Here is a 22,805-nt window from a genome sequence, read left to right as displayed (position 1 = left end):
TTTAACCTTTACTGAATTCACTCACATAAATTGTCAGTTGTCATCATCATCACGATGTTAACACACTTAGAGTAGAAACAGGCGGAAAATTGTCATCTATCAGAAACATCTGGGAATGAATGTAATATTAGTAGAAACATTCAAGAATGGGTTCTAGATTTGTTGTTGTATTTAGATTGACTAACCTAAACTAACTCAAGCTGGATTTAATTGTTTTGTGTAATCTCATAACATAAGAGAGGTGTTACAATCCATCTAGTCTGTTACATAGAGCATGGATCACCTGGCTGATCGGTCCAGGTGGAAGTACTCACCTTCTCTTCTGTAGACACACACACACACACAGGTTCGTCAGGGATCTTTCTCGCTACAATAAAACGGCCACTTAATTTCTTCTGAATCTTGTCAAAAATCTTAAAAAAAGAAGCGACACCACCTGGAGGTCGTCAGGCTGTCTGTCTGTCTTGAGCTGTTCCTTCAGACCCAAACTATGTCATCCAGACTGGTGCAGGTGAGTAATTAGTGTGCTTTACTTTCACCAAGGAGTCTTCCACTGGGATCCCATCTCATGTAACCATGACAATTTGTACAAGGTGAGGGGGGGTGAGCTTTCAACAACACAATGGTCAATTATAACACTCTTCACAAACACAGCAGGTCATGTTTCTGATGATAGCTTTAATTAGTACCTACTGTCAAATGTTTTTCATTCAGGAGCAGGCGTGGTTTGCATACAATCCCGGCTTGGATTACCATGCTTAAGCTGCCTTTCACTTCTACGTTGGTCAGTGTTTACCTTGTTATTCAATAGTCACCGTCCATATTCTTTTCAATACCTCCTGACGCTTTTTTTTCAGGAAGTACAGGGTTGGTCCAGTGTTTTTATCCACTAATCTGCCAGTCAGAGGTCAGACACAGATGCTTGTCAAAAACAGTTGATTCTTTATTCCTTACATGTGATACAGTAAAAAACAACATCAACAACAGCTCTGTAGGTAATGTAACAACAGGTAAACAACAATATGACAGTCAGGTGTACACAGTTAACGAGAATGTGACGCGTACAGATTTCGTTGGCAGCTGTGTTGGTGACACAGTCCTGCTCCTCAGCTGTGTCTGGGTGAAGTCATGTTTGCATTACTCCTTCTTGCTTGCCAGCAGCTACAGTGCTGATGTATTTTCATTCATGTCCTTGGTGAGCTGCCACATCTAAAATGTCTACAGTAGTATAACCAGCTGAAGGCTCAGAAGTCACCGCGTGCTACTTTTAAACAACACTTTTATCTACAATTCAGATCGGTTCAGGAAAAAAAAAAAAAAAAAAAAAAAAAAAAAAAGATTCCTTAGAAGTTGCCTGGATTCCTCATACAGTACTGTTTAAGTTTGTATCATGTTAAAGAAACACTCACATTTTAGGAAAATATGTTCAAATGAGATGATTTATGAAGTAGGCCATAAAACACCCTCCTGGACATATTTAGTTTAATATCACAAAGACTAAAGCAATGTCAATGTCAAACAGTCTACCTTACTGTAACAAGGGATAAAAATGTGCCTTCCGTTCATATGAGATAGTTTTTTTGTTCATGGGTAAGTTATGACCGAGTGCAAACTTGGACAGAACTTTTGGAGATGCTGCACTCAGCAGTTGGATATCAAGGATTGCTCCAATTGGCCTTTTTTTTCACAGCGGACATTCTAATATGTCACAGTAGGAAAACCGGGGAGTAAAAAATGAATGATGGCTGAATTCCATTTAGCTGCTTCACTTGCTCACACTGTCATGACTTACTGGAACCCTTGCATAGACCAGAGGCTTGCTGTGAAGCAGGCCTATGCATAGTGGCTGCCATTTTTTTGTAAATAAGACATGCTACAGTAGGGTCCAAAAGTCTGAGACCACTTTATAGGAAAGTGGTCTCAGACTTTTGGACCCTACTGTATGTTTGATATTCCTACGCTGCCAGTTTTCCTCCTGCTTCCAATCTTTGCACTAAGCTAGGCTAAAACACATCCTGGACTATTCCACTATACTGCACATACAGTGATGACAATGATAATGTGCCTCTCATTTAACTCTAGGTGAGAAAACAAACTAGCATATTTTCCAAAAACCTTGCCCTGTTCAAACACTATGCTGACTGATTTTGACTGGTTTGTTAAAGAGTTGGTGCTAGCATATAAGGCTAGTATATGTAATGTAAGGAAGAGTGACTGTTACAGTATTGGTAATACTTATTTAACATTTTCTTGTTATATTTGTATTGTCAATGTTTTTGACTGATTTGATTTTTACTTTTATCTGCTACTGATAAGTGTTCATTTTCATGACCATCAAATTGTTGCCTGTCTTGACTTTACAGTAGTCAGTAGATGAAATAGCGCTAAGCTAGTTTTCACTCGACATTCCCGAGAGGCGGCTGCAGGAGAATCCATGACGTGGTTTTTCAGTACTATGTTGTGAGGAAGGAGACAGTGACAGCAATAAAGCTGGTAGTGATTCTTACTCTGTATACTAGGCAATTCAAATGACTATTAGAATATTAAACATTTTACATGACATAATGTAGAACATACTGTAGTAACATATCTGTAGCTGTGAATAAGGGCAGCAGCATGGTACCAGTAATATAACCTGACCAAATGGGGGTGTGTGTGTGTGTGTATGTATTGCAGGCTGAGGGGCTCAGTCGCATCATTTCCCTGGTCCTGTCTGTTCTTGTGTGTTGCCACAGTAACAACAAAGCTGCCCTAGCGTGTGAGTAAAGGGCACTGATAGCACCTTATGAAATAGTGAGACATTTATGGGGAACATCACTTTTAAAATCAGGATGGAAGGTCAGTGGTTAATTGAAGTGATGGACGCAGGGATGGATGAATAAAAGGGGTCGTTCGAGGTTAGCTTCTTCTGTTTGGAAAATTAAGGAAACAGATGAACAAATAGCCCAGTGTGTCCAAAAGCTAGTCTATCTTCACATTGTCTGGGGAGAAGTAAATAGATTTAGTAGCACGCTGGGTAAAAGTTTAGGACCTCTGTGAGGTTCATAGAGCTGATCATAGATGGGGTAGACAAAAGCCTTCTACGTTGTGTTACAAATCAGTCTGGAACTGTTTATACCTTCAGTACTCTAAGTAAACTTGTAAAATATTGCTACAAAGCAGGGGTTGTACTTTATTTGCTGGACTAATTTATCAATTACTCAAATATGAGGAAGCACCAGGAGTAATTTTCATTGGTTTTTGATTGATCTTTTGTAGAAAACAGATTTGCTTTTAGTAATTCGAGGTGTGAGGGAATACGAGTAAAGGGATAACTTTGACAGGTTGGAGGTAAAGACAGTGACCACAGGTTGACCTTTGACATCAGTGATAGGAGTAACAGTAATAAGGTTAACGTTGATGTCCTAAGGTCTTACATTGCTAGCAGCTGGCTTTTGTGTAGCACCGATATGAATGTAGTGTGACCTTTGGTACCAGTGGTTGGTGTTACGAGGCTGAGGTTAAGACAGTTAAGACTTCAGGGTCTTGGTGCCTTACAGGACTGGCAGCAGGCCTTTCTGTAGTACCAATGGGAGCACAGCTTCACCTTTAGAACCAAGGCACAGTTGGCTGTCGGCTTGTCTTGACACGAGTCGTCTACTGCTACTGATGCTGCCGGGGCTGCTGCTGGACAAACACACAAAAGCCACAAAAAGGAAACAGTCTAAATGGTTGGCTTGATTCATCAGGGCACCACAGGAAAACACTTTCTCACAATGACACTGATGTTACTGAAAGTGAGCTGAAATGTTGCATCACCTACAGTAAGTGTGCACACTGAGTTGTTTTTGTACCTGGAGCTTCTGTAGGACACCTCTGGATTTCACAGCTCTGTCTGGCTTCTGGCTTGAGGGCAGAGTCACAGCTGTGGCCCCTGGTTACCAGCTCCTCCCCCTGGTAACACTTTACTTCGCGAACCTGGACGCCACTCCCACAGGTCTTACTGCACTGAGGGAGCATGAGGGGAAACAACGGTTTGATTCCACTGATGTTCAGATCAACAAACACTCAATTTACAATATAAAACTTACTAGACAATAAAAAAAAGTCTAAAAACATCAAGGGAAAATTGCACAATAAGTCATCCCTGGTTTGAGTGTAGGTAGGTAGATAAACAGACAAACAGGCACAGAGGGATGAGAGCAGACAGACAGATACCTGAGACCAGGACGTGGTGAACCATTTGGAGCAAGGTCTCTGGAAGCAGGAGGAGCTGGTTTCTGGTTTGTTGGTTTGGTAACAGCTGCTGTCTGGAAACTCTTTAAACACACCGCCTTCCAGGCCGGCACACACCACCTGACGCTGCCGTACGCCACGTCCGCATGTAGCGTTACACTGACACACACACAAGACAAATAAAAGAGATAAAATGAACATCTTTGTGGGTTGACTTTTATTTTGAAAACACCCTCCTACCAAGCCAAAATGTCTTGTAAGAAGCTTCTTTGCTTGTTTACCTGTTGCCACTCCTGTTCAACCCAGTGGGGGGCGCAGTCTCTGTCACCGCAGGGATAGATGGCCAACGGGCGCAGTGACTGATCGCATTGCTCTTCTGACATCACTACCCCACCTGATGATCGACAGGTCACCGCACGCACCATCCTTCCCTCCCCACAAACACCTGAGCACTGGCACACGTGCACGCACACACACACTAGAAAGGTTAAACTTGCATAAAAATAATTAACATGTCTTTGTCTTCATAAACTAAATAGAAAGATAGAAAGTCATGCATGGAAACATACAGCGATATTTTTAATTGTCATGATTATTTTTCAGTATTCACATGTGAAGTAGTGCTGTTTGCTGGGTGTTCAGTATGCATGTGCACTATGCTCTGTTGTGTGTGTGTGTGTGTGTGTGTGTGTGTGTTATAAAAACTCACAGGTCCCCAATCAGAAACCGTCCATCGTCTGTCGCAGGGCGGGCCTTCACATTCCTGACTTTCTATTGGCTGAGAGGACTTGTTACACAGTCTCATTTCCATGGAACAACGAACCTCCCGAGTCCGAACGCCCCGAGAGCCACAACGAGCTGAGCACTGACACACAGTGACACACGCACACATTATCATTACTGCAAAAATGAGATTTCATTTCTATGGTCTTTATACTGACAGCTGTCTGTGTTAATATTATAGCACTACTTTGTGGCATTACAGCCACATGTTTATGTTTATTGTTGCAGGGACCAATTCCCACCATGATTCTTTGTTTGACAAAAGAACAAAGATTTGAAAAAAGAAAAGGAAAAACACACACATGAATAAAACAGATATACCAAGCAGAGTACACTTTTTTTACTCAGTTGCCTTCATGTCTATATTTTCCTTCATTTCATCCTGGTGTTTACAGGCATCTGTGCATCATGCTAACAGAGGACCATGAAGTTGATACAAAGAATTCAAGACCAATCAAGTCAGAGAGGACTGACTGACATGTCAGTCTACTGACCGTGAATACATTCATCTAAAAGACCAATACATGAGGTCATTTTTCTGTTTCTTAACTATGGAGTGCCACCTTTTTTCCTGACTTTGTTCTAGAGAATATGGATTCTCTAGAACAAAAGCACCCGACTCACACCCAGACCTCCCAGTGTGATCCAGTCACACTGGGCGACAGCATCTTCCTTTTGGACGCAACTGAGTGGAAGGAGATCCAAGGGCAGATCCTGGAGAGACTGAAGGAATTTAACATCCCAGCTGTCCTGAGAGTGCTTTGTGGAGCAAGTTGGACTGTACTGCTTTCTGTGTTGCATCAAACACTACGACCAGGATTACTGACACAAAAATGTGTAATCCTTCTAAAGTTTTAGGTTTCAATTCAAGTTCAGTTTTAGCTTCAAATTGGATTTTTATATCAGTCCATGACAACAAAATTTTAAAGTTTTCCATTTGTGTGTGTTAACAATAACAATAGTACTCACTGCATGTACAGTATGGTGAATGTTTTGACACAGATGTTGAAGCTTGATGCTTTTCATGGAATTTTACTACTTAACAGAAAGAACACTAGCTATTCTTAACACTTTATCTTTTTACTGCTTTGTCTTCAAACCAGAACAACACAGCGTTTAATAACAATCAAACGTAAAGATGTTACCAACATCAAAATTTTCATACCAAGAAACACCATCCACTAACACTGGCATCATTTCACCATCATTCTTATATTACCTCTGACCACTCTGAGACCTCCCATTGGGGTCCGCAGCTCTGGCCGAGGCAGACTTTCCTATTGGCCGGTTTGTGAAGGTCGTGAGACAGACACAGCGTGTCGTAGACAGAAGAGTCGAGACCGGGTGACAGCATCTTCCAGCAGCGCACAGTCCGGTACTGAAATCCCTCACCGCAGGTTCGAGAGCACTCACTCCAACCGCTGGTCTCCCATCTGAAGAACAAAAACCATCAGTGATATCTGGCCATGTGAGATTCTTGCTTGTTTTTGTAATAATTAACCCTAATTAATAACCCTGATTGAAACCTCTTTAGTTCAGCTCTCAGTAGATCCAGAGATGCAGATATATCTGGATATTAATAAAACTATTTATTGAACAATTGACTTAATATATTCAGAGAGTCTCAAACTTTTTCCATCAGAATTTTGGCTTAACAAACCCGGCAGTCAGGTAAATCAGTAAGGGCAGTACCTTGGAGGACATTCCTTTCCAGTGCAGAACTCATGTGTGGGCTCAGGTCTGGTTAGAGAGTCACAGTAACTGTCATCCACTTCAGTACCGTCATAGCGGACACACAGGGCGTAGCTAGTGGTGATACCTGCCGATACACACGGACACGCTATGTTCACTGAGTGCAGACATACAGTAGAAGACTTTTAATGCAGCATGAGGTGTTGCAATAGTTCAGATCAGTGTTTAAACTACGTAACAAACAAAATCACTAATATTTTTCTGTGGCCATCTTTCACAGGCAGTAAATTCAAAGAGGATAAATGTGGGTATTATGTTATTGTTGCACTTTGCTTACTGTACGTGTGTGTGTTTACCTGTTGTACAGGTTGTGCTGCATGGAGCGTAAGCAGAAACCTTCCAGCGATACATGTCTGCCAGACTAATGTCTGAGTCCAGACCCACATCAAAGTCATTGCTGGAGGGAAACAGAAACACAGAGGCAGGTATTTCTGAAACCTGAGATTTACTACTTCACTTTATAAAAACACAATAACGCTGACAAGATTATTAACAACTAAACCCGCAGGCAGCCTCTACACAGTCATGAATATGTGGTGAATTATATATTACAGCATCACAGTGCTCTACAGCTGTTCCCCTCATACCTCACTGTGTTGGCTGCCTGGACTGCAGAGACCTGTTGCAGCTGTACCAAGACGACAGTGTGTGAGTCCGAGTGTGTGCCGCTTTCTGTTTCTTTGTGTGTGACGGCGTGCGTGTCGGTGACCGTGAGCGGATCTGGATGTATTTCCAGCTGTGTGTTTGTGTCTGTGGGGGGGAGAGTTTCCACGTGTATCTCTGCTTGTGGATGAGGATCGTTGAGTTTGTGTTTGACAGAGTGTGTGTTGGACTGTGTGAGGGAGTGTGTCTGGTTGTGCTGTAGGTCCTCCAGTAGCAGATAGGGGGCGTCTGGCAGTGCTGCTGGATGAACACTCTGGCTACCTGTGAATGCACATAAACACATCAATGTGGTTTTTCTCTCTTTTTAATAGTAATTAAACCAACATTTTATTTATCTTTAAGGTTTATTTGTATGATTTTCTCTCTTTAGATGGAGGTCAGAGAAAAACACTAAAGTTTTAGGGTCATGAACTATTTTCATAAAGACATTCTAACACTCAACTATAGACAAAAGCATCATTTGTCTTTCCTACCTGGGAAAGAGAGCACTAGTGTGTTGTCATCAGCAGTGGATGGCTCGTCAATTGAGTTGGAGGAACTCACTTAATGAACAGAAGAACAAAAAGACAGACAATGAGACAAATAGATAGAGTCCACAACACTAAGAGGTTGGACGAAACAAAACAACATACTGACAATTTTGCTAATTTAAAGCTCAGTAGATACTTCAAAAGAAGTGCTGTTTGGAAAAGTCTACAAGTAATTAATGTCTGAAAGCATTTGTGGAATCAGACAATTTATAACTTTCCAAATGTGTCAAAGGGACAGTTCCACCAGCTTCCTGCTGTGATTGGCCAAATGTACATTAGAGCTAGACAGATAAATCAGCCTTACAGATTTGTTCAAACACCGACACTGCGGCTGTGTTATAATATTAGGACGAGGGGTGGACATTTCTTGTTGTTATCATCAAAACAAAATGAGGCTTTGCTGTTGGCTTGTGGTACAGAAACACCAAAGATATGTTTGAAGTCATTTAGAAACAGCTCCCTCATCACATAGACTGTCCACCAGGGAGCACTGACAAGTTCATTCTCAACTGTAAAAGTACATATCTTGGTCACAGGTCTTTAAAAAGAACATAGGCAAGGGATCCTTATCATTATTACAATATTGTATATTACAACATTGATATCCAGTATCAGCTAAAGTGTCCATAGTGTGAGATTAGACAGAAGAGTGTGCCACAAAAATTCTCATTTAAAAGCATTAGAAGTGGCCAACAGTCTAGATATCTTGCTCTGGAATTGTTGGGCAGATGGACAGACTGACAATACCATTCTACTGCCAGCAAACAAAAAAAGAAACAAGCTAATTGTTGAGTGAGACTCACTGTAGCCGGATGGTGCAGGAGGTCCCCGCTCCTCCACATCATTGTGGCTGAACACGTGACCGGTGACGTCAGCTGGTCTGTAGACCAACATGGCCGCTGGTGGAGGAGGGCTCGGCGTCTGGATCTCCCACACTACTTCCTCCTCCTCCTCCTCCTCCTCCCCCGCCTCCTCTTCCGGCAGCTCCACATCCGATCGGTCTTCGGCTCCGAGCTGCATGTCGTACTGATGGACGGACGCCACGCCTCTGCTGTGGTTGGACCTACCTTGATCCCCTCTGACGTTCTCGTTTACGTTGTTATAGGTGTGGTTGAGATGGGAGTGGGAGGGGCCTGTGGTGATGCCTTCTGTAGCGGTGATGTCATGAGACTTGAGCGGGATGGTGTACTCGTAGGTGATGTGAGGGAGCTTCCCGTTTAGGTTGTAGTACTGCATACACAAGGATAAAATTACTGAGCAACCACTTTGTACTGGATATACGTGACAAATAATTAATGCATGTGTGTGTGTGTGTACTACCATAACATTCAGGCCCTGCTGCGTGGGTCCCTGGGCGATGATGTACTCCAGCCCATCAGAGAAGATGTTGCTTGGACGGCGGTATTTAAACACTGTTCCCGCCACTCGGAAGTTTTGAGGATGATCAAACACAGTGTTTCCATTGAAGAAGAAATGTCCTGCTTCATCTGACAGGGCTGGATAGGAGGGGAAACATCAGGGGCAGTGACCAAGACAGTGACAGTCATATTCAAAATCTACAATGTTCACTTCTACCTCATTGCTCTACTGTTTTGTTTGTAATAGACATTTACAGGTGAAAGCATTCAATAACTGACATGTACTCAGTATATTGACCTTAAAGAAGGTGTAGGTTCTCACCCAGGATGTTCTCAGTCTTGTGTCTCTCTATGATCTGAATGTCTGTGGCTCCAGCTGGGATGTTGGTGATGAACACATAGCCTGAGAGCAAGAACACACACTTTAATCACAGCCATGTATCTGTGGTGAGCTTACAGTCATGAAATAACAAAAGTGACAAAAGTGACTTCATCTCAGCTTCTTCAGAAGCTTTCACAGTTATCACCCATATCACAATAACCATCACTGGTAATGGTTTCCAGCCATGACAGTTTTACTTCTATACTGTATGTTCAGGTTTCTCTATTCAAGGCTCATAGTTGTCACCCAATACTATTGCATTTACACCTGACTTTACTTAATTAGTAGACCACCAACAAAAGCACTATGGCAATATTAAATATCTCTTCACATGATCTTTACTATCTGAAAATCTTCAGGTAAGTGATTTGTTTATTTGAGTGTCCTTCACTAAATGATGCCCAGCCCATATGGTCTTCAAGACACTGGACTGCCACAATAACCAGGATGAACACATGACAAACCTTAATATACAGTTCTGCAAATTCAAGAAAAGTACATTTCAAAGCATTGTGAGAGAGGAGTGCTGGGAGGAGTTTGTTGTGTTGGAGTACAGGAAGCATAGCTTAGTGTCATCTAAAGAGTTTCAAAGTCATGGCTGAATGTTTATCTGATCTCCACAACAACTCAACTCTTGTGAGATTTCAGAAGGAGATTTCTCCTTGAGCGAGGCTTGGTTAGACACGATAACAAACAGAGCGGATCAAGTGAAAGGTAGAGAAAAAGGTTTTATTTCTCTGTGTGGTCCTTTCCATCATGTTGTCAGACACTTAGAATAACAATCTGAGCCTGTCAGAGACAAACACTTTTACTGGACGTACAGTGATGGGGTGCTACTACCCCGTCCAATTACATTACACTCGCTCAATACTGGACCAATTTCAAAAATTGTTGTCCCCATTAGACACAAAAAGATGGGGAAATAGGGTTGGGGTTTCGCTTCAAGGTGAAATCTTGAAAGAAGGTTGCTGATGGCCGTCATAACTTAATCATTTTCTACACAGTGAAAACAATGATGGACTCAGTGGAAGAGCTCAGAAATGACATATTTAGTGTTGAACTAAATGATTGAACACCAGATGACTTGTCTGTCTACATGTGTGTTTGTGTGTGTGTTACCTAACTGTGCGAGTGCCTTCCTGTATGATCCAGAGATACGCTGGCATGATGTCCCGTTCCCTCCACATACACCACATCTGTCTACTGTCTTACTGCTGTACAGCTCCCCGTCACATCCTACAGGCTGCAGGAGAACAGAGATCCATCATCATCATCCGTCTAGCCAGTCCGTTTTCTTTTATCAACAAGAATCATTTTCTTTAAGTGAGTATATTTATTTGATGTGATATCGAGGAAATGTTACCTGACATATTCCTTCTATACAGACACCGGTGTATTTGGTATCACGGCAGAAGGTGCCGTCGTGGGCGGGGACGAGTAGCTGTCGCTCTCCGCTGATGGTTGTACACTGCAGGTCACATGGCTTATTGGAGATGCTGATGTAATCGGCTACACAGGAAATGAGGTGAGAATAAGAGAAAGAGTATTCAAAGACCCTGGACTGAAATAGTTGAATTCAACTGATGTGGGAGAAACTGTCAGACCTCATCAGAACAACATGTCTGGAAGCTTTCTGTGAAATTTGTTTTCTCTTTGAAATAATTAGAATTATTCAGCACACCTTCAGTTAGTGATGTGCATGAATTAACATCAGCATGTTACACTCATCCTCATATTACTACAAGAGCTTCTAGTACGCACTAGGATGGACTTCAAGGTTCTTCTGCTTATAAAGCTCTGAATGGCCTCACCACATCACAAACACTAGAATTTCTTTTTTTCTTTCTTCTTGGACTGATAAATAGACAAAGATAGATGGAGAATAGGCTGTGTGACTGACATTATACCTGGGTACAGAGGTATCCACTGATAGTATCTTCTTCCGATGGCTTTAGAGTTGAACTGGGAACACTGATGCTGTTTGAAGCTCAGACTGGGGCTGGGACAAGGCTGAAAAACAACAACAACAACAACAACACAGTCCACACAGAAGGACACAGAGAAGGATATTTTCAGTTTGACTCCACTTGTTTCTTCAATTGAACCTCAGTGTTCCAAGGTTCTGGTCAATATAGTATCATACCTGGTTTGGACAGAGCTGGTACTGTTTAGGAGAGCCAACACAGTATGAGCTGTTGACGTTGTGGGTAGTGGAGAGCCTGAGGGAAACAGAATACAATATGGTTGACAGACAGCACACAAGATACACACTGAGACCCTAAACCATGTGCATCACCTCCCTTCATCCATGTACAAGAGAGAGGTGATGTGCAACTAACGGTTTTTAGTTTATATCCTAAACCACTTTAAATCACATGACTTGAGGTAACAAGAAGTAACGTGAGATCCACAGAGAACATTATTAAGTTGTAGAAATTGAATGAAACATCATATTAGTGAATCAAAGGGTCTGTAAAATATAAATTCGTCCTGCAGGCTGTCACTTGAAGAGTCAAGTCTCTGTGTCTGTTTGGAAATGTGTTAAATCAAAAAAAAAAAAAAAAGAAACGTTACCAGCCACACAACCACCTTTTTCCAGGAGACAAGCCCACACACAGTTCAAGTGACAACTCACCCATTCCTATTTCTTTGTAGAATAAACAGACATTTAGTGCTGACAATGAAAAGTCTGTGTCTGTAATGAGTAGCTAGAGCTGCCACTATCAGCAAACACTACTTAAATACAACTCTCAGACACGTGGCAGAAATTCATACAACACATTCAAAGTTATTCATACTGGCTGATACCAATTTTTATTACCATTACTGTCTCCCACATTTAGTAGTGACTACTAACTACCACTGACTTTATCACCATTACTTCCTCTTTTTTATTGTGAACTTCAGAAGGCACTCATTTTTTCCCCCAAAGTAAGGCAGAATAAAAGCTGCTTTTTCACCCGTTTTTCAGCAGTTCTCTCTTTAACTTTTGACTACATGTAAAAAGATGCTGCCGCTTTAAGAGGAGAAAAAGTACTGTGAACATGGGCTGACTCAATCAACAGCACCAGTATTAATTTCTGTTTAACAACTTGTAGACAAAGTTAGCTAATAGCTGGTGAACATAGTGGAACATTTAGTGGCTATAGAGACAGATATTATTCTTAGGAGTTGATGGAGGCCAAAACAAACATGATTCCAGATGAATACTGATGTTCCATGTCTGCTAGACGTCTAAATAGGCAATCGAGTTGAATTTATTATTAATAGGATAGCCTCTTGAGATGTAAGTGGCTATCCTATTAATAATAAATTCAATTCTTAACTGTTATAATATGCCAATAATTGTGAAAACAGGAAAAAAAACAGGAAGTCTTGCTAAATATTTGTCCTAAAGTGGTGCAGACAACCACGGAGGAAAACTAAGACACTCCGTCTTCAGGTGAGATAATATAATACATTTATTCTTTGTGAGCATGTGCATGACTTCAGACAAGGAAAACATGGCCGTGATAGCAGAGCTGCTTTCTTCTGTGCATGTAAACATAGCGAATGTTGTGCTTTCATCTTGTTTTGCTGCCCCCCGGTGGCCAAAAAATATCAATCAATCAATGAATTCAGTTTTAAGATGATATCTATTATCCATAGCGTATCTTACCATGTCCCTTTACTGTATGTTATTCTCCTTGTATCATTCATGCATAACAGGAGTTGTCACTACTTACTTTACTTTTGGTGTTTCATGTCTTTTTTCATGTAATGAACTAGACATTAGCAGCTTGATAAAAAGGCTGTGAATTTGATGGCAAAATATGAAAACGTGTTAAAATATCTTTATAAAATGTTAAACTGGAGAATGTTCAAACAAATAATTAATAGCAATGAATATATGGAATAATGATGTAGGTGTGGTAGCGTGGGCCTGTTAGCTACTGTTAGTCATTCACAAACATGCTGAGATCTTCTCACATTGTAAAATAAATGTCATGCGATATAAACGTTATACCTGCTGTTTGCTCGTGTGTTTCATTTTCCAGTGTGGTTACACACATGCTACCGAGCACACATCTTTTTGTATTCAGAGAAAATGAAATGTGGTTATTGTTGGCTGACTCTGAACAACAGCAACATCTTGGGTTGTTGCTTTAAACCACCTCAAGAGTCTCAGAGCTACAACAGTTTGCAAAAAAAAAATTTCGCAACAAGTAACATGTGTCTGCCACAGTTGTAGCAAGAAAAATCTCTCTTAAGAGTGCTGTAGTGTATGGTTAACATGATTCTAATTCTGTGTGTGTGTTGGGGAGGACCCGCACAACTCCAACATGGAGTTAATGCATCTGTCTTTCATTACTATGTTAACTGCACCCCCCCCCCCCCCCCCCCACCTCCCCCCCCCCCACACACACACACACCTCCTCTGTCTATCTATCTGTGTCTCTCTTTCTTCAGCCCATCCTCCTACAATGTTTAGATGGTAAAGTAGGAGAGACAGCAGGAAGAGGTGAGCGGGAGGTCACTATGTGAGAGTGTCACATCTAATTGGTAGATGGTGATGAGGGGAGGACAGGAGAGAGAGAGAGAGAGAGAGAGAGAGAGAGAAGAAAAGCAGAGGAAGTGAAGGGGGTAGGGGAGGAAGAGGAGGAAAAGAGTGTGGAAAGAAAGATCGAGAGGATAGAGGTAAAAAAAAAAAAAAAAAAGGAAAAGTAAGAGTAAAAGGGGGCAGACAGGAGAGGAACAAAGACAGTAGAAAGAAAGAAGGGAAGGAGGGGTGAGAAGGAGGGGGGGGGGGGGGGGGCCAGCAGTGAGGGCAGAGTGGCGTTAATCTTGGTTGACAGAAACTTCCGCAAGTCTGACAGGGGGAGGTCAAAGGTAACAAGATGGCTGGCTACACACACACACACACACACACACACATACACACACAGCCATGTCTCTACTGACTCCTCCACATTGAGCTATTCCGGTGTACATACCTTTATGTTTCTGAATGGCTATTCTTTCTATTTCTAACACCAAACCCCCCCCCCCATCATATTCATACAGTCTAATAACATGTGTGTACATCTGTATTTTGAGAATCTCTTTTATCCACATCACCTCTGTATGAGACAGTGTCTCTCCTGACTCCTCACGCCTCCTCCGCAGCTTCTGGAACAGGATGACCAACTGGACCACTCCCCCCACCATTGAAACACCTCCTCCTGGGAGAAAACACACACAGGAAAAACAGTCGGTAAAAAAAAAAAAATCTAAAAAGGTGTCGCTACCCTAGAGCTAATGACTGTAGATGGCCTTCAGGTTCACCTCTTCACCACAACAATCATTGATCCACCTGTCAGTATCACGCTCCATCTTACCCTTATTTGTTTAACTCTAACTGTAACTGTGTGAACCAAATGTAAACAGAAGCTATAGGATTTTTGGAGCTCTGGACACTGGTCGGGTCAAAGTAGTACCTTCATGTAGCTTTGCTGCAGCTTATATTGAATTTAAAACAGGACGATAAGATGTCAGTTAAAGAGCTGCAGCACCACCGAGGACATTTTGGACCTGCGGTACCAGTCGAACCTGAGCCACCTAGGCAAGGAAAGTGACAGCAGACTATGTATAGAAAAGGTTTCGTATACATCTGCCACAGCTTAGTGAGGAAACACTGTCCTGGGAAACAGAAAAAGGGGAATTTGTACTAAAAAAAAGCCCATAAATCTGAAAGATACTGTTTTGATTTGTGTATGTGAGACTGCTGGAGACTCACAGTGGCTTTAGCTGAACTTTACAATGCGTTCTCACTCCCAGTATGGACGTGAGGAATGATTACAGCAACCAGTAACTCTTTGTGAGTTTTGTGTTAATCAAGAGCACACATACTGACTACAATTAGACACATTACATTCATATTACACATTCTAAAAAGTGACATAATAAGACACATTAAGAGCATGTGTGTGTGTGTGTGTGTGTGTGTGATTATAGTACCTTGTTGTTGTGTGTCTGTTTGACGTTGGGACTTCCATGGCTGTGTGATTGTAGATGGATGTTATGCTGCTCCACCCTCCCTTCACTTCTGTCCTGGCAGACACACACACACACACACACAAACACACACACACATGAACATGGAACACATGTATGACAGCTCCGCACTTCACAGCACCCCAATCCTCCAGCTGATGATGCCAACTACCTGTCTGAAATGACGTGATGTCACCGGCTAGATCGTTGCTTTTTCAAATTTCAAAATAATACAGGGCGGTGTTTCTTTCTTGAGGAAACTATTTTGGCAAAGTGTAAATAGTACAGCGTTTTGGAGCGCATATCAAAAAAAGGGACAACGGCATGATCTTCATTTCATAGTTTGGTCAAGTCGTGGAATTGATGCTAATTAGCTACAGCTGTGCCGCTGACAGTCGTCATAGCTTGAAAAGTCAACTGAACTTTCATGAGACTTTTTGTTTCATGAGGTAAAACATAAAACCTTTGTAGCAAAGTGAAGTGTTTTATAAAATGTATGTTGTTGGTCACAAAAATATGCTTCTAAAGGTTCATATTTTAAGATTTTTTCTGTAAATTATGTAAATTTCATCTCAGTTTCCTTTGAGCTGACCTTCATTTATTCTACACACTGGCTGACAGACGGCGTATTTAGCTTCAGCTAATAACTTGTGAGCTAGTCTTCCAGTTCACATACTACATAAATAATCACCTTATATATTTCTCTGACAGAATATTTGAATATCCATGTAATTACGACGACCGGATGATTCTGTTGTTGACTTGTGGAAACAGCCTTGCTCTTATTTTGAAATATTCCGCGTTTTTCACACTAGAATAATTGTAAACTCCTCCAAACTAGACAGCATTTCACTTTCTTGAAGTGTTCCAGTGTTACTGGCTTTTGTCTGGCTTTGAAGCATAAAGCTGATCATCTTCTATATTTGTCTTAATCAACTAATCCCATGTGCAGACCCAAACCAACTAATAACTCTTAATTTGCTAACAAGCACTGTCTGTATTCACAGTCTGATATATCTTATTCCTCCACTGCTGTCCAAAAAAAAAAGATGAAAACACATCAATGAGCCACATTGTTGCACTGAATGACATGTTCCTTCATCACCATGAACACACACACACACACTGCAGTTTATTTTGACTTGATCACCACACACACCATCCTGCTGCCAGAAATACTCACTAGAGCACCAGATGTGGACCAAACCCACTAATGAAAATAGTCCCCAATAAATGCACTGTTTCCTCCTGTTTGACTAATCTTTGCTGGAAACTGTAGTGGCAGAAAATACTTTTTAAAAAACTAAACTATATATTTGTGGCTCGTTTTTTTTAAAAATGTAGATCTTCTGTAGGATCTGGTGGGTTTGGGGCTGAGTGCAACAGGAAGTGTTGAGAGAAAGACCCTTGTTGGTTTTGAGCTTTTCATGAGATTTCCTGACAATAAGTAAAATATAGAATGACATCAGACTTTTATTTTAAGAAGAATGTGAATGATGATCAATGTAAACATATAGAAAAGGTTCATCAGCACTGAGAGTTCATATGAGCATCTCATGTTTACGTACAAGGATGAAGATCAAGCGTAGGTTGCTGACACACACTCATACTCTGAGGTGTGATTTAAAGGTGAAAGACGTGATCTTCTTTAAGTGAGTCCAGTCTGAGGTTGGTGCTATTTTTTTAATCCTTCAACTGACAAACACACACACACACACATCAAGGCTCAAAGTCCCACTACTGTGTTGTCTTAACACTGTCCTAACAAGCCTACACAGGCTGCTTACAGATTAGCCTCTGGCTAATTCACACTACCATAGTGTGTGTGTGTGTGTGTGTTTGGATATCTGTGAGTACTGCCAGTTGAAAATAGACGGTAATGGTCGCTTTCTATCAAGCTATGACAATCAGTGTTTGGATGACAACGGGTCGGACATCATTTCAAAAGAAGACACACGTTAATGTTTGGTGGGATGACATGTAGCATCGGTGCCAGCGCGTTCTCACGCTTCAGTGACTAAATGAAAGGCTGGAAATTACCTGTGAAATAGTTTGTTAGATTGGAAACATCCTGTGAAAAACAAGGTTTATGTTCCCGAGTAAAAATCTGGGGGTTTGAGGTCAAATCAGGACGTGGTACTCTCTTTCTTGATAACCTGTAATGTGTACCATATTCCTTCCACTACAGCCTTCTCACGCTGGAATAACTTACAGTGGTGTGTTTACATTTATGATAGAAATCAACGTGACCATTCATAATGTTGTCTATGAATCACCCATGTTCCAAAGTTCTTTCACATAAAGAAAAACAGCTCAAATAGATCAAAGCAGGATTCTAAACAGATTGGAGGTATGGAGTAGAGCCCAGCTGATATCAACGTGAACATGCTTTATTATACAGTATATAAACTGTACACAGCGCACACAGCCGTTTAATGCAGTCCAATTAAGCGATTCGTCTCTCCGCGCCTTGATAGGAAAAATAACAAGCGCTATGCGATGTTACCGCAATGAATTTAAACCTTTAAATAGAAAGCATGACCTCACTGTTGCTATGGTGCATTATGTTTGTGTGGTATAATGTGCAAAGACTGCTTTAGCACTGTTGGAAGACAATGTCTTTCAATAGTCTTTGCCAAAAAAAAAAAGCTTATTAGATGTCATGCCAGTTGTTGTGTGTGCTACACAACTTTCTTTTTTTTTTTTTTTTTTATTGCTGCCATCAATTTCATGTGTTGTCAACTTCATCTACAAAAATCAGCTTCACATCCAGAAAGCCAGGGCTCTTTTAAGTTCACTACACAGTGTGAGTTTTTTCTTTTCATTTGGCAGGAATGAATGGATTGAATGATAAACTCAGTGCTAACCAGACAAATATGGGGCATTTTGTCAGTTATCTCTAGGGCATGAATGTTCAGCCCATTCATGTGTGTAGAAATCAAGCAGTGTTTGTGGTTTAAAAAAAGAAGGACTGTGAGCACTGGTGGTTACCACAGCTGAGAAAAAAGTGTCTGCAAACAATTGTTTGCGCAGCCTTTGGTAATGCATCTGTTAAGAGTTTCAACCATGAGACCCCAAGACACCCCGATAGGCTGGCTGGCTGCTGTCTGTCACCATGTTTGTCTTCTTTACATGGTCAGAACTGTGGAAGCCAGCAGATCAATCTATTAGTTGGTCATTTAGCTAGCTGGGCGTTTAGCCCACAGTGAACAGTAGCCAAATGGTCAGTCAGTGATGTAAGTCCCCGATGTTAAGACAGAGGTGTTTTTCTATCCTGCAATCTATCAGACTGGAGGGAAAATGTTTGCTTCCCTGATAGTTCATGTCCATTTGACAGACTGAATTACTCAATCACATAAACTGTACCAGGCCGCATGAAGAAAGACCATTTTTAACAGCTGCAACTAACACATTTTTTCATTATTGAGAAATCTGTCGATTATTTTTGCGATTAATTGATTAGTTGTTTGGTTGCTAAAATGTCAGAAAAATGTTGATCACTGTTTCCTAAAGGCCCACGCTGACGTCCTCAAATGTCTTTTGTCCCGACGAACAGACCAAAACTCAAAGATCATCACTTTACTGTCACACAAGACTGAAGAAAGCAGAAAATATTCAGAGAAGCTGGAATCAGAGGGTTGTTTTTTTTACTATTTTTCTTTATAAATGACAAACTATCAAAATAGTTGGTGATTAATTTAATAGTTGGTAATTAATCGATTAATTGACTAATGGTTGAAGCTCTACAATTTTTTTCTTACAACAAGGAGCTGTGTAGTTAAATACTGCCTTCAGGGGTGATTAAAGGGGATAAAAATCAACAAAACTATAACTGAAAATATCACTGGTTATAATTGCTGACAAAACCGCTCATTGAATTTTATCATTGTGTGGCTGCTCATTCAATCTTACTGGATCTCAGTGTAACTTAGTTCCCAGTTTAAGAGAGGACCTGAACAAGTAATCAACAACATGAAAGGCAGAGAGGTGTTTGCTGACAAGACAATGTGAAACTGAGTTAAGAGACAACACACAATTACACTTAATAACACAGGATCTTAAATGAACCTGTTACCAGCTGCCTGAACCTCAAAACATTAATATAGCAGCAAGAATTGCTTCTGTTACATCCAACAGGAGAAGTGGTGAAGTTCAACAAAGCTGCTGTTTAAGCTACACCCTCATAAACAAATTGGCAAGTTGAATGGGGGGAAGCTGTATGACAGTCCAAACATCCAACCCCCCTCAGAAAATGTTTTAGTCTGCTGACTAAGATAAACCACACATTAAAAGAGGTAACGTTCATTTGATCTGGTTTGTTTTGAGCTGAATTAAAGTAGTAACTTTGGGGGAACTTCGTTTTACAGCATTATAATTGCTTTGGAGAATGGGTGCACTAAACACCGTGTCTCATTTACATCATTAAGTCATTTCACTGCTGCCTTGTTTATGGTCTAGATTAACAGATCTTAGAAACTCGTTTTTACAAGCCGTTACCGTTCATTCCTTACCGCAACATGCATCAAAGCATCCCAAAGGCGTTAATTCAACAAGTATGAACTTTTCGAGGAGGTTCGCCGAAAGGAGCAATGTCACTGGTAACAGTTAGCTTACCTTCACATACACTGTGACACTGTGGTTAAATGGCTGTTCGAAGCCCAAACTACTCCAGAGACTGAAACGACTTCAGACATCAGCGCTGTGTTGGTCATATCTTAACCGAAGTGACGAATGACTTCAATTATTAATTTAAGGTGAAAACTAGACAGTGCATTTGACGATAAGCAAGGCAGAATGAAAGTGACAGACTTGTGAAGTTACTACTCTCCATTGGAGCAAACTACCCAGTCCCACGTTCAGCTTTCAACCAATGGACACAGCGTTGTGAACAAACCGCTACTCCGCGAGCTACTTACCTTAACGGGCCAGTTGTTCGTTAGCGGGAGAACCGGGAGGTGTAGCAGGAGAAAGGAGCAAACCGGGAGAGCTAAGCCTCCGTTACCGAACATGGTTCATTCATGTCATGGACCGACAGCACTTCCCCTCCCCTTACCTCCGCTCCCCTCCTCACTCCTCTCCCTCTGCCCTCCTTCCTCCTCCCATTTTCGACCCCCTTTTGATGTGGCGACGCCTCTCGCTCACACGCTACACAGACCTTCCCACTTTGTTTCATTCTTTACAAAATGTGGATGATTTGTTTTAGTTTTTTTTTTTTAGAAAAAAATATGTTCAGTCATAATAGCCGTTTAATAACCCTAGAGAGTAAAGAAAAAGTTATTTCATTTAGCTTATATTTAAAAAAATATTTCGTTTTGTTCCGTTTTAGTTAATTAATTTGAGTCAGTCTACCTTGTTGTGTTTAAAAAAATAAATAAATAAATAAATGAAACGAGTTATTGTTGAATTTCTACACTTCACTACAAATAAATGTGTGCAGTTATCATTTTTTAAAATGAGGATCTTTCTGATCAATTTCTAAAATGTTTTCCAAGGCCTACTTTTATTTATACTTTGTTTATTACTGTTCATTTTCGCCCATCCAGTCTTATCGCTCTCGTTTTTTTTTTTTTTTTTTTACATTGTCCGTCTATTCATTACTATTTTTAGGCTGCCTTTTGCAGAATTCTGCAGAACACTGTATGTCCCTTCCAGCCTCAGAAATGTCAACCTGTTTCTGCGAGGCTCTATTTAATCCTACATTTGATCTTATATCTGCTAACGGCCCTCCTTGCTCCTCTTGTTGTGTGTTCAATCATTATAACACATGACAGCTGCGAGGAAGCCATACTATACTGTGTAAATGCACAATCAACAATGACTGCAGAATATATAAGCAACTGTCAATTTGTACAGTAGTGAACATGCTTCTCATTGAAATATACTTATTTAAACATTGAAACAAAGGTTTTATTCACCTAGACATCCAAAAAACTTTCACACAAACAATTTCAGACATCTTTTGACCTGCAAATCACCAAATTAATACTCATGGGTACTTAACATCTGTAATACATTTCTAATAGGCTACACCAGAGCTCTGACGTCTTCTAGTGGTAATAATGTAAAACTACATCACAGTAGAGTGGACCCTGAATGAATGAATGAATGAATGAATGCATGAATGAATGAATGCATGAATGAATGCATGAATAAAGGCCCCAATCTGTGATACTGAAGGGGAGCTATTAACGAAAGACTGATTAATCGATTACATTCTCAAAAAAATTGCTCTTACATGAATCCCTTTGCCCTTCACAGTTCAGGCTGCTCATCAGGATCTGTGTGATGTGTTTGACGCCGTCTTCTTCCTCGCCAATACCAAACACTGAGACCAGAAGGAGAGAACACATTACACCCATCCTTACATTGGTTGCTTGTCAGTAGGCTATAGATTTTTATTTTTTACTTGTTTTTAAAGCTTTTGCATCAATCTACTTGTCTGACATGCGTGCAAAGTATGAACCATAGGTCTATGACCCTTCAAGTCCTGTGGCATGAGTCTTTTAGTTGTTTATTACATTCTTATCATTTTCATTTATTGTGTGCATTAGCCTCAAATTGTTTTACTGTTTACATTTGTTCTGTCTTATTGTCAGCTTGTCTGTCATCTATGAAGCACTTTGAATTGCACTGACCTGTATGAAAGGTACTGTGCAAGTAATGTTTAATTGATTGATTGATTTGCATGGTTTACCTCTTACCTTTTTCAGATCTTGTTGTATCATTGGATCACATATAGTGCGACCATGGACCTTGTGTTTTTCTATTTTCTCAAATATCTAATTTGAGATGGAAGGTTGTTAGAGAGTGAATGTGAATGTGCACACATGGCCAGGTGCCAGAGTACATGAGTGAACTCTTAACTCCTTACTGTCCAAACAAGCCTCCTCTGCTGGGTTAGGTCTGCTAGCTGTTCCAGAGTCCAGGTTAAGGTCAGTGGGTGATCGAGCTTTTACTGTACTGGCACCTTAGCTTTGGAACAGTCGTTAGTATTTGGTCTGCTGACACTGTTACTGCTTTTAAATCCTGTCTTAAGACACGTTTTGACAGACTTGCTGTTTTGCCTGACAACTAGTCTTATTATTGTTATTATTATTATTATTATTATTA

The 22,805-nt window shown here is 40.8% G+C and overlaps 1 protein-coding gene across 3 annotated transcripts; it reads right to left on the bottom strand.

The window, feature by feature from the left end:
- Positions 1-922: 922 nt before the first annotated feature.
- On the bottom strand, positions 923-20,752 carry si:ch211-267e7.3 (ADAMTS-like protein 2). 3 transcript variants are annotated; one of them, XM_042428292.1, is made up of 20 exons: positions 20,612-20,752; positions 15,660-15,752; positions 14,781-14,884; positions 11,827-11,902; positions 11,591-11,693; positions 11,047-11,192; positions 10,803-10,926; positions 9,624-9,704; positions 9,264-9,439; positions 8,747-9,173; positions 7,887-7,955; positions 7,338-7,674; positions 7,047-7,147; positions 6,691-6,817; positions 6,218-6,431; positions 4,925-5,080; positions 4,497-4,667; positions 4,198-4,374; positions 3,834-3,987; positions 923-3,666 (listed from the first exon to the last, which is right to left on the bottom strand). In XM_042428292.1, the coding sequence occupies exons 1-20, from the start codon at positions 20,702-20,704 to the stop codon at positions 3,518-3,520; spliced, it is 3,078 nt and encodes a 1,025-aa protein (XP_042284226.1). In that variant the 5' UTR covers positions 20,705-20,752; the 3' UTR covers positions 923-3,517. The 3 variants fall into 3 exon arrangements, with proteins under 3 accessions (XP_042284226.1, XP_042284227.1, XP_042284228.1); XM_042428293.1 differs by having other exon boundaries at positions 923-3,663; XM_042428294.1 differs by lacking the exon at positions 20,612-20,752 and adding an exon at positions 20,207-20,229 and having other exon boundaries at positions 15,660-15,747.
- Positions 20,753-22,805: the final 2,053 nt, after the last annotated feature.

Source organism: Thunnus maccoyii, chromosome 12 (genome assembly GCF_910596095.1).
Source record: "Thunnus maccoyii chromosome 12, fThuMac1.1, whole genome shotgun sequence".
NCBI lineage: Eukaryota > Metazoa > Chordata > Actinopteri > Scombriformes > Scombridae > Thunnus > Thunnus maccoyii.
This window is presented reverse-complemented; position numbering and strand designations above follow the sequence as displayed.